General features: G+C 38.1%; 1 protein-coding gene across 1 annotated transcript in view; it reads left to right on the forward strand.

The window, feature by feature from the left end:
- RYR3 (ryanodine receptor 3) overlaps positions 1–14,146 on the forward strand; it is a 473,873-nt gene that overhangs the window by 161,379 nt on the left and 298,348 nt on the right. The window contains exons 17-18 of the mRNA XM_049790221.1: positions 458–576; positions 9,062–9,195. Coding sequence (XP_049646178.1) covers positions 458–576; positions 9,062–9,195 — 253 coding nt within the window. The remainder of the gene's footprint in view (positions 1–457; positions 577–9,061; positions 9,196–14,146) is intronic.

Here is a 14,146-nt window from a genome sequence, read left to right on the forward strand (position 1 = left end):
ATAATGTCTGGGGTGGTTCCTAGGAAAATTCTGATTCAAGGAAAACTCACGTATTTTCTAAATTACTTTTATGGCCTGTAGCAATTATAGTAAATGGCATCTGGCTTTCTATTTTTAAATTTAGAGTCACTTCATTTTAACACATTAAGAATTCCATTTTACAGCTGTTCCTCTATTATTTTGCCACAGAACAATGATGTATTTTTTTGTCCAGGGAGAGGAAGATAGGGTTTGAGCTGAATGAAATTCCACTGTAAATGACAGTCTGTTTGGTCCCCAGAGGCTTTTCGAGTCTACCAGAGCTGGCTGCATCATTCTTCTGGCTTAAATATTTAACAGATTTTAAAGAATCATGTTTTCCTCTCCTCAGGATGATCAATTCAGTCTTCAGTTTTGACATTATGTTCAATTCTGCAGCATATTTGATTCCAACTGATGTTTTTTGGCTGCCCTGTAGGTATCTTGGAAGTTTTGCACTGTATTCTGATTGAAAGCCCAGAAGCCTTAAATCTGATTGCAGAGGGTCATATCAAGTCCATCATCTCCTTGCTGGATAAGCATGGGCGGAATCACAAGGTAGGGAATAGAAACAAGAACCTAACAGGGACTGACTGACCTGACTTTTCCCTCCCTACTCTTTCTTGACTTTGATTTGAAAAATAAAATCAAAATACCTTGGAGAAATGAGATTCTAAAAAAGAGCATTCCTTGCCTAGAACCCATAGAGCTCATTAGATCATGAATTTCCTCCCTCTAATTCTACTTTATTTAAGTATTATGGTTACAAAATTGTTCATTGTTGGGTTTCAGTTCTACAGTGTACACCGTTCTTCCAGTGCCAGAGCACCCTTCCCTCCATTGATGTCTCCCATTTCCTTCCCAACCTTCCCCTGCCTGTCTCTAGGGCTGGCAGTTTGCCTCATCATCATCATTTGACCTTAAGGTGCTTATCTAGTCTCCATGCAAAATCAGTTGTAAGTTTCTCACCCTAGGTGCTCTGTAGTGAAACAAGTAATACCACCCTGTATAATAAAGAAAATGCATAGAAATCAAACTGAGAAGTCTATAAAAGTCTTGTTACCGCACGAAATCAGATTTGACAGAAATCTGATCAGGCAAAGTAAAGGAATCTTCCTGACAAAGTCTGAGGATTGAAGCCACAGGTCTCTCCCTTACATATAAAACAGATGTGCTTGGGGTCTCGGTTATGTCATCTATAAGTTGGAGATCAGCCCTTTTGAAGTGGACATTTCAGTCTCTTATTTTATAGAATTAGGTTGCACTGCCACAATGATCAGCTAGAAGGGCCTATTAAAATGCATATTTTACCCCAGTCTTTCAACATCTGCTCCTCTGCTACACTGACTTAGTGAGCGACAGGTACTCCAAGGTTGAGAGGGTGTATTTCAGAGCAGATGGCATGATTGGACATAAGGGACAGCAGCTGGCCTTCTGCGGAATGGCAATAATTCAGTTTGGTGACTGGCCCTTTCTGATTACCATCATTTAAGGGCATTGCACATTTTAGACACATCCCAGGGGGGTCCAGAAGAACAAGCCTCTGCAGCATTGCTAATATTTCATTCCAGGGATTAAAAAAAAAAAGCCAGGGTCCTTAGCAACTGTTATATTGCTTGGCAAAGAAAAGAAAGATCTATGTAGGGTCTGTAATTGCTTTCCCAAATGTAGTAAATCAAAAGTACACAAGAGGCTCCTGCTTCAGTCCAGCTTCTCTATGTTCAAATATGTTCCTTGCTGCTGCCTACCAAGTATAAGATGTGCACCTAAGCAACACAGAGTGAGAACATACAAATATCAAGAGGAGCCTTTAACAGAAAGGTTTCTTATGTCATTGTTTCCTGACTTCCTTTATTATCTTAATACATATAAAGTGCTTATTTAATAACTAGGTTTGTTGTGGCTTCTTTTAAGTAAAAGTCACAAAGTTTTTATGTGTCATTTAAACATATTACTTGCTGACAAGTTTATTATCATTGTTTTTCAACATAGTTGAATTTTCAATATGGTTTCAATAGTGTTAACATTTATGCTTTTATTACACAAAATTATTGCTCCTCCACCACTACAAAACTGCCAAAGACCTTCCACTACTATCTTCATACCACTTCTGGTTTTCCTCTTTCTACACTGTCCACCAACCCATTACCAGAACCACTTGGTAAGCCATAGTTGTGTAGTTAAACTTTAAGTGTTTGTTATGAGATAATAGCTGCTACCTTTTTTATTTCCTCATGTACCAGAGTAGAATAAGGTCATTCAGCATTTGTCCCACTTTGAATCACTTCACTGAACACAAAACTCTAACTCTATCCAACTTACAGAAATGGCAAGATTTTTTATTACTGGGTTGTGTATAGATATACCAACAGATATTTTGTATATAGATGCCACGATTTCTTTGTTCACTCTTCTGTTGCTGAACATTTGTGTTTCTAGATCTTAACTATTATCAATAGGATGTTAGTAAACATATAAGCTTGCATATATCTTTTCAATTTAATGTTTTTGTGTTCTTAATATAGATGCCAAAGAGTAGAATCACGGGGTCATAAAGAAGATCAATTATTGCATTACTCTGCCTAATTCACAGTAATAAAACTGAGGCCTAGGAATTTGGCACAAATGCTGCTCTCCCCATGAATCTTTTTCTGATTCTAGCTGGAGTTGGCCTTCTCTCCATAAGTGGTATAAAAAGGCACTCGGTTACATGGTAGAGTCCTACAGCCCTTAATAGTGTTTATATTCTAGATGAATTTTTCTTTGACAATGGCAAATTCCATTCTGGGCAGTTACGTTTTTGTTTGGTAATACTAATACTGCAAGGTCTGTATATTATAGTTGCAGACATTTAATAAATTTCTGATAAGGATATAATAAGTAAAAGAAGAAACCCCACACCTGTCACAAGAATGGATGAGAGATCACTGTACCAGACCATCCCATCCATTAGGTGACATAAGTGGCAAGAAATATACTTGTATTGTTAGTAGCTCTGATTCTGATATATGGTAGAATAGATCATTCTTTTTAGTTTTGAGGTCATACCCAGCAGGGGTTATAAGCTGAAGTGGCCTTTGACAGTTCTCAGCAGGGATTTAAACTGGGTTGGCCATATGCAAGGCAAGTTTCTTAACTCCTGTGATTATCTCTCCAGCTCAGAAAGAACTCTTAAGAATTAGAACAGTCATCCTCTGATTTTTCCATGGAGTCAGTGTTCTAATGATAAAAATAAAAGATGTCCTATTTATTTCCTTCCTAACCTATTTTGTTCCAGATCCGTTGATGTTGTCATAGATAAATTTTTTTCATTACTTCTTTGTTTCACAAGGATTTGGAGCCACAATGAGAAAAAATATACATGGCAAAATAATAATATCATTGTCCCTGAAAAGGTATAAACCAGAATTGATGGGTAAGTCCAGGTTAAAAAGAAGATATGGAAACAAGTTATTAATTCTGCACAGTTGCTACAAATAGCTCCATACAGTGAAGCTGATCTTCCAGGCAGCTAAGACAATAAGAGAGTGTACCTCACAACTCTCAACAACAGGGAAAACAATCTTTTCTTTAGAGGCATTCATTTTTCAAATATAGGGCTTGATGAAAAAACTGAATAAGTATACAGCTCCTATTTTATAAACTTGTTTTTATAACTAACTGTGTGTACAAAGTGGAATAGGCATGCATTCTTTTCATGGAAGTACAACACATAGTAGATTGAAAGGGAAATCCCTGCTTTTGCCCATATTTGGAATAGTGTTTAGTAAAAACAAAAACAAAATTAAGAGGTTTTTAAAAGAAAGTGGTATCAGTAATAAAAAAGAAAAGATCTCTGCCAGGTTAGTCAATAAAATTCTCAAATTCGGCCAGAAAAGAGGTAAATCAAAGCCAAACTCTATAGCCAGTGACCCCAGATTTCCTTAGAAAAAGTCATATTTGTTTCCATCGCAGTCCAAGACCTGTAATGGGTAGCCCTCCATCCAATAGGGTCCTTCAGAGATAAGTTCCTTCACTCATTTCACAATAATTAAGAATAGGACATCATGGGACCGGAGAGGTAGCATGGAGGCAAGGCGTTTGCCTCGCATACAGAAGGACGGTGGTTCGAATCCCGACATCCCATATGGTCCCACATGAGCGCTGCCGGGTGTGACCGAAAAACAAAAAAAAAGAATAGGACATCAGGGGTTGGAGCAGTGACACAACAGCAGGATGTTTGCCTTGCACAAGGCAGACCTAGGACAGTTTGATCCCCCAGCATCCCATATGGTCCCCAAGCTAGGAGCGATTTCTGACCCCAGAGCCAGGAGTAACCCCTGAGTGTCATTGAGTGTGGCCTAAAAACAAAAACAAACAAACAAAAAAGAACAGGACATCACATACCATGACATGCTTACAAATCTCCACAGGATCCTCGGAAAATGAAGACTTTGATCTGGAAAGTTGGGGAACAAAGACAGGAAGAGATTGGGCTTGGATGGTGGAGATGGAGGCCTTTGTCCTTAGGCCCCAGCCACGTGGCTCCATCCCCCATTAACCCGCAGGTCATCATCTTCAGGTGGTCGCGGCAGGAATCAGACTCACTCAGACAGACTCCAGGAAGTATCAGCTTTATTCATACCCTATCCACCACGTGTGGTCAATCTCAACCATTTACACATGCTATCCTTAGCTTGCCCTGCGTCTTAACTTCTTTCAGCCATGTCTCCTCTTCCCTCTCCTTCCTGGCCAAGACCCTAATCCCCTGGGTCAAAGGCCTTATCTAACCTTCCCAAGACCCCTCCCAGGAATGGGCAGGGTCTTGCAGGTAAAGATACAAGTAATATCCGCCCAAGACACCTCCCAGAAATGGGCGGGTCTTGCAGGTAGTTACCCGTAAATTCGGGGTGGAGTCACATCTCCCCCTTCTCTGAAATATAAATCAAGCTTTTGTAATCCTGACCCCACCTTTTGCCAAAGGCGGGTAATATTTCCAAAGCAACAATATAATAAAGTAAAAATTAACATACCAGCCCTTTTCAAAAACATAACATTTCTGCAAAATATACCATACACCTATAACTTAAAATTTTCTTAATGCTTTTTTACCAACTTTCATGTTCCTATACTTTTAATACTATATAAACTATTTCTTGGGGAACTTTCGTTCCTATTAACCTTCTCTACACACAAGCACAAAAGCATAATTTACAAAACATACATTTTAAAAAATAGGCTTAATACATTAAAATACACAGTAAAACATTGTTCCATTGGAAATATTAACTATGGAAAACAATAAAGCACATTTAAATCATAAGGAAAATGACTTAATCAAGACAAAGTTAGATGTAGGCGGTTAGAAATCAGATCTTTTAGTTGGGCTAAGCTGTATTACTTCACCCCTTTTTTTAAAATTTTTACACAACAAACTAACTAAAACTTATCCCATCACCAACTATGTGTAAGTTGTGTAATTAAGTGTCTACCCACTTAATTCTTCACCTAAAACCTTAAGTCCAGACGCTGGTTTGTTCCATGCTGCTCTCACCCTGTGGTTTCACTTGCCCTGGAGTTTCCATCTTCTTCAGGCAGATCTGGCAGAACTGCCCTGCTGCCTTTGGCCTGATCGGGGAGCTTCTCCTTCGCTTCTTTGCCACAGGATGGGCACTCTTGGCTGATCACAGCTACCTTTTCTTCCCTTCGGGCAGCACTTTTGAAGCAGGTCCCGCTGCCATAGCCACTGCAGCTTTTTGGCCACAGCTTCTTCACAGGGCACTTCTGGATGTCCAGAGTTCAAAGTGATTCAAAACTAAAAGTCCAGTCTGAAATTTTCAAAGTCAAAGTCCAAATTCAAGCCAAAGGTAATTCTCAGAAAATCAGTCTGCTTTCAATACAGTCTTTTTTCTCCTCTGTTTCCAATCTAGGCTTTTAATCAGTCTTTGAGGAGGCCGAGGTTCTTGTTTCTTGAAACAAAGTTTTAAGTCCTGAGCCTGGGATGGGGGTGATACAAGCTTCCACCTCCCATGTTTCATCAGTTGCCCTTCTGCCCCCAGAAGGAGTGTCAGCCATATTTGAAAATGGCTTCACGTGTTAGCCCAAGGTTTTGGACTGACTGCAACTGAAAAGAGCCAACATCACACACAAGAACAGGAATCTCACCATGCTGTCTTGATCCAGGGTTCAAATCATAGTTCAAGAGCCAGAATGTTGCATTAAGCCCTTAGGATGGGCTTGAGTGGTGTTGGATGGTGAGACCTTTCTTTGCCATCCCAGGCCACGTAGCTCTGCAACCCCCTTCAGCTGGCAGGTATCAGGGACCAGGAAATCGGTGGGTATAAAAGTCACTCACAGGCAGGCGTCCAGAGAGATAACATGTTTATTGGCCCTGGCCCACGTGTGTGGCCTATATCTTAACCATGTATGCTGCATATCTATTCAGCCCTGCATTGTACTTGTCTCTCAGCCATCTCTCCTTCTGCTACCTCTCCATGATGGCAAAGACCCTAATCCCCTGGGTCAAAGGCCTTATCTAACCTTCCCAAGACCCCTCCCAGAAATGGGCGGGGTCTTGCAGATAAAGTTACATGTAGTATCCGGGGTGGAGTCGCATCTCCCCCTTCCCTTTTATATAAATGAAAGTTTTGTAATCCTGACCCCGCCTTTAACCAAAGGCGGGTAATATGGAAATATTTATATTACCCACCCATTTCTGGGAGGTGTCTTGGGTGAATGTTACATGTATCTTTACCTGCAAGACCCCACCCATTCCTGGAAGGAGTCTTGGGAATGTTAGATAAGGCCTTTGACTTGAGGGATTAGGGTCTTTGCCAGCATGGTGGTCAGAGGAAAGATGGCTGAAAGAAGTTAAGATGCAGGGCAAGTTAAGGATAGCATGGGTGAATGATTAGATTGACCACACATGTGGTGGATAGGGTTTGAATAAAGCTGATACTTCCTGGAGCCTGTCTGAGTGAGTCTGATTCCCGCCACGACCACCTGAAGATGATGACTGCTGGTTAATGGGGAATGGAGCCACATGGCCATGGCCTAAGGACAAAGGCCTCCATCTCCACCATCCAAGCCCAAACTAAGGGCTCAATGCAACAGGAGCACACTGGCATGGTTTGATTTCAGGACCGAGACTATTGTATGGTGCTTGTCTTTATTGCTGTAGTGCTCACTGGATATTTTAATTGATATTGCTTTCTGTATTGTTGCGGTGTTTCAATTATCTTTTTCCTGTCCTCTCTCAAACTTAGATTGAAAGCCTCTAGAAGGACTCTGCTCATTTTCAGCTTATTTGATTTTTTTAGCCCATTCTATTGCTTTTCTTTCCTTCAAACAAAACCACATAACTGAAACTATCTAGCTCCGCCTCTCAAATAGAGGGGAAAACAAGGGAGGGTACCAGAACCAAACAGATATATGATCACTAGTAGTAAGCTAGACACAGAGGGGACCACTTACTCTAGCAGCCCGGGGGTGATGGTAAGGGATATGGGTTGCAGGAAGGGAAAGGAGGTGGGGGGAGGACAAATTTGGTGATGGGTATTCCCCTGATTCAATGTTCATATGTGCCTAAAATACTACTGTTAAAGATATGTAAGCCAATATGGTCAAAATAAAAATTAAAAAAATAATAATAATAATGGGAGCATTTATTCTTGAAGACATTTATAGTGAGTGTCTCCTTTATTTGGCTCTACAGCCTTCACACAGACATTTTTTTCTATTTTGGGGGGGCCACACCGGTTTGACGTTCAGGGGTTACTCCTGGCTATGCGCTCAGAAATCACTCCTGGCTTGGGGGGACCATATGGAACGCCGGGAGATTGAATCGCTGTTCACCCTAGGCTAGCATTTCAAGGCAGACAGATTCCTTACCTCTAGAGCCACCACTCCAACCCTCACACAAACTTTTTTATCTTCACTTTTCATTTTATGTGGACAAAGAGCTATCTTTTCTCTAGTTATGGCATTGAAGCTCCTGCAATCCTCACTCAAAGGCTAAATAGATGAAAATAGATGATAGCCCTGATTATAAGTATTTAATTTCTTGTCCATCTAGGCCTCTTTTGGAGTGAGAATTTATTGTTTTTATTTCCAGTTCCACTGTTAATATTTCATGAAATGAAGATAGTAGAAATCCTCCATCAACCCACCATTTGAATTCTTCTTGCTTGTCCCATAACTATGCCCCATAACTATGCCCCACAACCTAAAGCCTGGAGAAAGCCTGACCTCTCTTCCTCAAGAAGTGCCCATCTCTGGGGCATAACTCAGGCTTGCTGAGGGAGCTTAGGCTTCCTTGACCATGAACAGCAGGTCCTTCTGTCAGTAGAAAAATCTCTACAACTAGCGGACTCTTGCATATCAGCACTGGAAGAATAATATATGACAGGCTGGGACACATGAGAGCCAGTTTTCTTTTATCCAACCAAGAATGAATACTTGAATGAGGAATCCCAAACCAGAAGGCAACAAACTTGGTTCCCAAGATGGTGGTTCTGCTTTGTTTACTATTTCTGAATTCAGGCTGTGATGTGGTCCTCAGTTTGGCACCTTATCCTTACAAGCTAAGGTCTTTCAGACTTGCAGAGAAATGAGGATACTTAGGTATTGGTGACAAGTTGAGACCAAAAAGATATTAGACTGTTAAACTCTTTGTTGGATTTCCTGCCCTGTAGGCCTGGGGAAAATAGAGTTTCAAAAATCTCCTTTAAATTCTCACTCTGTGGCATCCCTGTGAATAATTCTGTCCGGTGCTGTGAATTTTGTAGTTGCAGGATTGTGACCTTTCACAACCTAACAAGTCATCAAGGGTTCACTGATTTCCTAATAAATAGCATAAAATATTAAATAATAATAATAATATAGCATAATACACTGCTTCTTTTCCAGTCCCTGAGACATGTCTATACTAACATTAACATAACCACTTCTCCTCAAATCCCATCCCCTGGACAAGGTTTACTTCATTCCTGGGTGAAGCAAGCCCTTAAACGCTTCCCACTATAGCCTGTGGTCCTAAAATGTGGTGGGGTATGTCCCGCTGCAGGTTCTGGATGTGCTGTGTTCCCTGTGCCTGTGCAATGGGGTTGCAGTAAGAGCCAATCAGAATCTCATCTGTGACAACTTGCTGCCCCGAAGAAACCTGCTCTTGCAAACGCGGCTGATTAATGATGTGACCAGGTAAGGCCACCACTGTTCAAACAGTCCATCAGATTACCAGTAGGAAGAGATTGATCTTAATTCCAAACTGCCCCACCTCTCCTGTACATATGAGGTTAAAACAGCACCAGGCAATTGTGTACTTTCTTGGGCCTGTTCTCCCATCTCACTAGCGGAAGTTCTCCAAATTTATATCTGGTGATTGAGGGATTTGTACTGCATATGAACTGAAGGATTTGCCTTGAAGTAGTCTACTGTGCTACAAAAGTCATTATTGTAGCACACAGCATAGTTACAATAGTATTCACATTTATAGTTTTGATGTATATATTTACTGTACTTCGCATCTCATCAGCCCAAGACCCACCACAATTGTCCTTGCATTACTTCTAGTATGTCTCTTCGTTTCCCTCTATCACTACTTCAGCCCTTAGTAATCTGCTTTGTAATCCAAGACCAAGGTTTGCCATTACCCAGTACTCTCTGTCATTATTTTATTTTTACATAGATGAGTAGTATCATCTGGTATTTGTTCTTTCTCTGATTTCTTGTTTCACTGAACATGATGTCCTACTATTTCATCCAAGTTGCAGTGGAGTACAAGATTTAATCTTTTCTTATAAATGCAGATTCCATTTTATCTGTGTGTCTGTGTGTAGACAACAAAACTACTTTATTAATCATCTTGTAATTAGAAATTTGGGTTGTTTCCGTTTCCTGATTACTAATGATAAAATGAATATATGTGTGCATATATTTTGAATTAATGTTATTATGGTAATGTAGAGAAGTAGACTAGCTTGGTTACATGGAAACTCTGTATTTGAAAAATCTCTATACTTCCTTCCATAAGGATTAAACTAGGCATTTACAACATGAGGGCTCCTAAGCATATTCTGCCAATACTTGTTTCTGGGTTTCTTGATATATACTGTTCTCATTGATGTTTGTGTGCAAATATTTTCTCCCTTCCAGTGGCATATTTATGTAGTCTAATTATTTTGTTGCCATGCAAAATAATTTTTATTTAATGTATTCATTTAAAATTTTTCTTTAACAATAGATTCAAATTATTGAATACGCTTCTAAGGTCCATTTCCTAAAGTATTCTTCCTATGTTTTTCTCAAAGTACTTTCTGTATTTCAGTCATATCTTGAGGTCTTAATTCACTTTGGTTTAACTTCTTTTATTTTTTGAATCAATTCAATATCCTCAGAACCATTTGTTGAAGAGGCATTTTACTTCATACACCCAACTCATTCATTATAGATGAATGTTCATAAATCTGAGATTATCACTAACTTTCCAATTCTATTCTATTGATCTTAGAGTCTACCTTGATTCTAGTCACATACAGTTATGTTTATAATATAATATATTTATAAATGCAAATATTTGTATATTATATTATATATTTATAATATAAATCGGAAATTGAAATATTTCCATCTATTTTATCAGTTGTCTTGGCTATTAAGGAAGCTTTATGATTTCATACCAATTTTAGTGGTTTATTATCTTCTCAAAAAATGTCATAAGTAGTTTTATGGAGATTTTATGAATATATGTAATGTTTAGAGCAGTATGGTAATTTTTATCATGTTGCTTTTCTATTTTCTGATATCCTCTCTAGTAGTTTCATAGTGGCATAGTTTTCCATGTATAATTCTTTCACATATTTTAAGTTAATTTCTAGATATTTTGAGCATTGTATTTAATTATTTTGATTAAAGCATTGTGATTTAAAGTTATTCATAAATTAGTTTTAGATATAGAATGTTTCAGTATCAATCCTACGACTAATGTCAAAATCCCTCCACCAATGTTCCAAGAGTCTATCCCAGAGCCCACCATCACCTCATCCCACCATTATAACAAGCACCTATTAAAGTTTGGTTCTTAAAGTTTGGGTCACATGATTTTCATGGTTGTTGACCCTATGGTTTAAATATTCAGTTCTCTCTTAAGACCACCAATGTTCCTGAGTCTCCTTGGCCCCTATTCCCCATTATTTCACATCTGTCTTTCTCTTCTACCAATCAGTTTGTTTCCTTCTTCTCACTGTGCTCTGGGCACAAGAGTGCTCTGCACAACCCTCATTTAAACTAGATTACATTCCTTCATGTAGTTGTTTTAAATAACACATATAAGTGATATCATCTGTATTTATCCTTATTATTCTGGCTTACTTTATTGAATATTGGCTTACTTACAGTTACATCCATGTTGCAGTGAATTGCCTGATTACATAATTTCTAACAGCTATATAGTATTCCTTTGTGTATAGGTAACACATTTTCATAACCCAGTCATCTATTGTTGGACATCTAGGTTGTTTTTAACTCTTAATTATTGTACTGAATGCTATAATGAGTAGTTGGTACATACATTCTTTTGAATGAATGTTTTTCTTTTCTGGGAATAGATACACAAAAATGGAATTGCTGGGCCATATGGCAGCTCAATTCTGAGTTTACTGAGAACCCGCCATACTGGTTTTTATAGGTGTTGAACAAGACAACATTCCCACCAGTATTGGATGAGTTTTCCTTTCTCCCCACATTCTGGTCAACACAGATTGTTCCCTGTATTTTTGATAGGTGCCATCCTCACTGATATAAGGTAATATATTATTATCTCAGTTTGTATTTACTGAATGATAAGAGATGAAAGCATTTTAAATGCCTATTAGAAATCTGTTGGACATCCACAGAGATTTGTGTCTTCACTTCCTCTCCCCATTTTTAGGGGTTTATTAAATTTGGGGTGGTTAATATTTGTGAGTACTTTGTAAATTCTGGATATACTCTATCTGAAGTATTGAGCACAGATATTTTCTCCCATCACTTAGCTGTCTTTTAGTTTTAGCACTGTTTCTTTTGCCATATAGCACCTCTTTATAAAAATTGGTTGCCTTCCTTTATATTAATAATGAGTCAGAAGAGGAAGAGATCAGTCTTTCTCCTTTAAAATAGTGTCAAAACCATCAAGTACTTAGGAATCAATTTTAAAAAAAAAGTGAGAGAACTATATCATGAAAAATTGAAAACACTTAAAAAAATAAATGTCAAAAGATCTAAGGAAATGGGAAACCATTCCATGTTCATAGATAATTATCAAAATGACCATTTTCTTGAAGCTACTGAATATATCTAATTCAATCCTTATCTAAATATAGACAACATACTTCAAGAACTTAAAACATTCCATTATAAAGTTTTGTGGAATCATAAACTACTCCAGATATCAAAAATGATACTGAAAAACAAGAAACTAGGAGGCATCTCATTACCAAACTTGAAGCTGTACTACAAAACCATAGTGGTCAAAATGGTATGGTAATGGAACAAAAATAGACTTTTGATCCAATGGGTCAGAACTGAATATCCAATGACAGGGCCATAACAATATCACAGTGGGTGGAGTGTTTGCCTTGCACACAGCTTAACCAGGTTCAATCCCTGGCATCCTATATGGTTCCTCGAGCCTGCCAGGAGTGATTTCTGAGCCAGGAGTAATCCCTGAGCACCACTGATTTTGGGTGTTCCACAAAATTAAACAAACAAATAAAAAGACTGTCTAATAGCAAACCCCCAAGTATATGGTCAACCAAATTTTGACAAAGTAACCAAGAACATGGTGTTGTGACAACTGGATAACCACATGTAAGAAATTAAAGCTCCATTCTTATCTCATGCCTTATAGAAAAGTCAATTCAAAGTGGATCAAAGACCTTGAGTGCAAATTGAATCTATAAATTACAGAGGAAAACATAGGCAGAACAATCTCAGACCTAGACCTTTAAGGAGTCTTCAACAATATGAAGCCACTGGAAAAAGCTACAAAGTAGAATCTGAACAAATGCGACTACATCAAACAAAAAAGATATGTATGGCAAAAAAAAAAAACACTATGCTATTTTATTTATTTATTTTTTGTTTTGTTTTGTTTTGTTTGTTTGTTTGTTTTTTGGGTCATACCCGGCAGCCCTCGGGGGTTACTCCTGGCTCTACACTCAGAAATCGCTTCTGGCAGGCTCAGGGGACCATAGGGGATGCCTGGATTCAAACCAATGACCTTTTGCATGCAAGGCAAACGCCTTACCTCCATGCTATCTCTCCGGATCCACTACACTATTTTAAATGATGCTTTGTTTTACAATTCTCTCTTCTAGTTCACTTTTGCATATGTAAATTCAACGTATCAATTATATATTGATTTTTACCATCCTCTACTTTGCTATATTGGTTTTTGTTTTTAAGTGATTTTAGTGCATCTGTTGGATCATCTGGGTATATTATTATGTAACTATATCCTCTTTTTGCTTGTAAAGTTTCATTTGAGCAATCTGATGTTACTTTTATTTTTTCCTTGTATTTGATGTTTGCTTTTCTCTTGCTAATTTAAGGGATCTCTATCTTTATAACTCTCCTTTTCTCCATCTCCTGATTTTGAATTCAGTAAGTCTTGGTGGTGTTCTGTTGAACATGTCATGACGTTCTTTGGATCTACTATATCAGTGTACAAATTCAAATCTCCTTCTTCCAACTGGGAAACTTCTCAGTTCTCAGGTCTAGTTCTTTACAACTAGATATGCTTCCTTTTTCTTTCTTTTTTTTTTTTTTCCTTCTAGAATTCCTCTGATTTGGAGGTTATCCTTCATGCATGATGTCAAAAAATTCTGAATATTTCTTCTCTCTTTTAAAATCTTTTTTTATTGATGATCTGTGCCTTGTCATTAGGGTTGTTTATTAGGTTTTTAGCTGCTTCTATTCTGCTGCTTACTTCTGCTACTATATTAGCTAGTTCCTTCATTTCTTTTTGAATGAATTCTTTTATTCTTTTACCTATTGAATTAAATATTTATCTGATATTGAATTTATTTTCCAAAGGTTTTTATTAGTTCAATGAACATCAGAAGGATTGTTCTTTGGTTATTCTCCATTAGCACTGAAAATTTTGATGTACTTG

The sequence above is a fragment of the Suncus etruscus genome, chromosome 16 (assembly GCF_024139225.1).
Source record: "Suncus etruscus isolate mSunEtr1 chromosome 16, mSunEtr1.pri.cur, whole genome shotgun sequence".
Taxonomy (NCBI): domain Eukaryota; kingdom Metazoa; phylum Chordata; class Mammalia; order Eulipotyphla; family Soricidae; genus Suncus; species Suncus etruscus.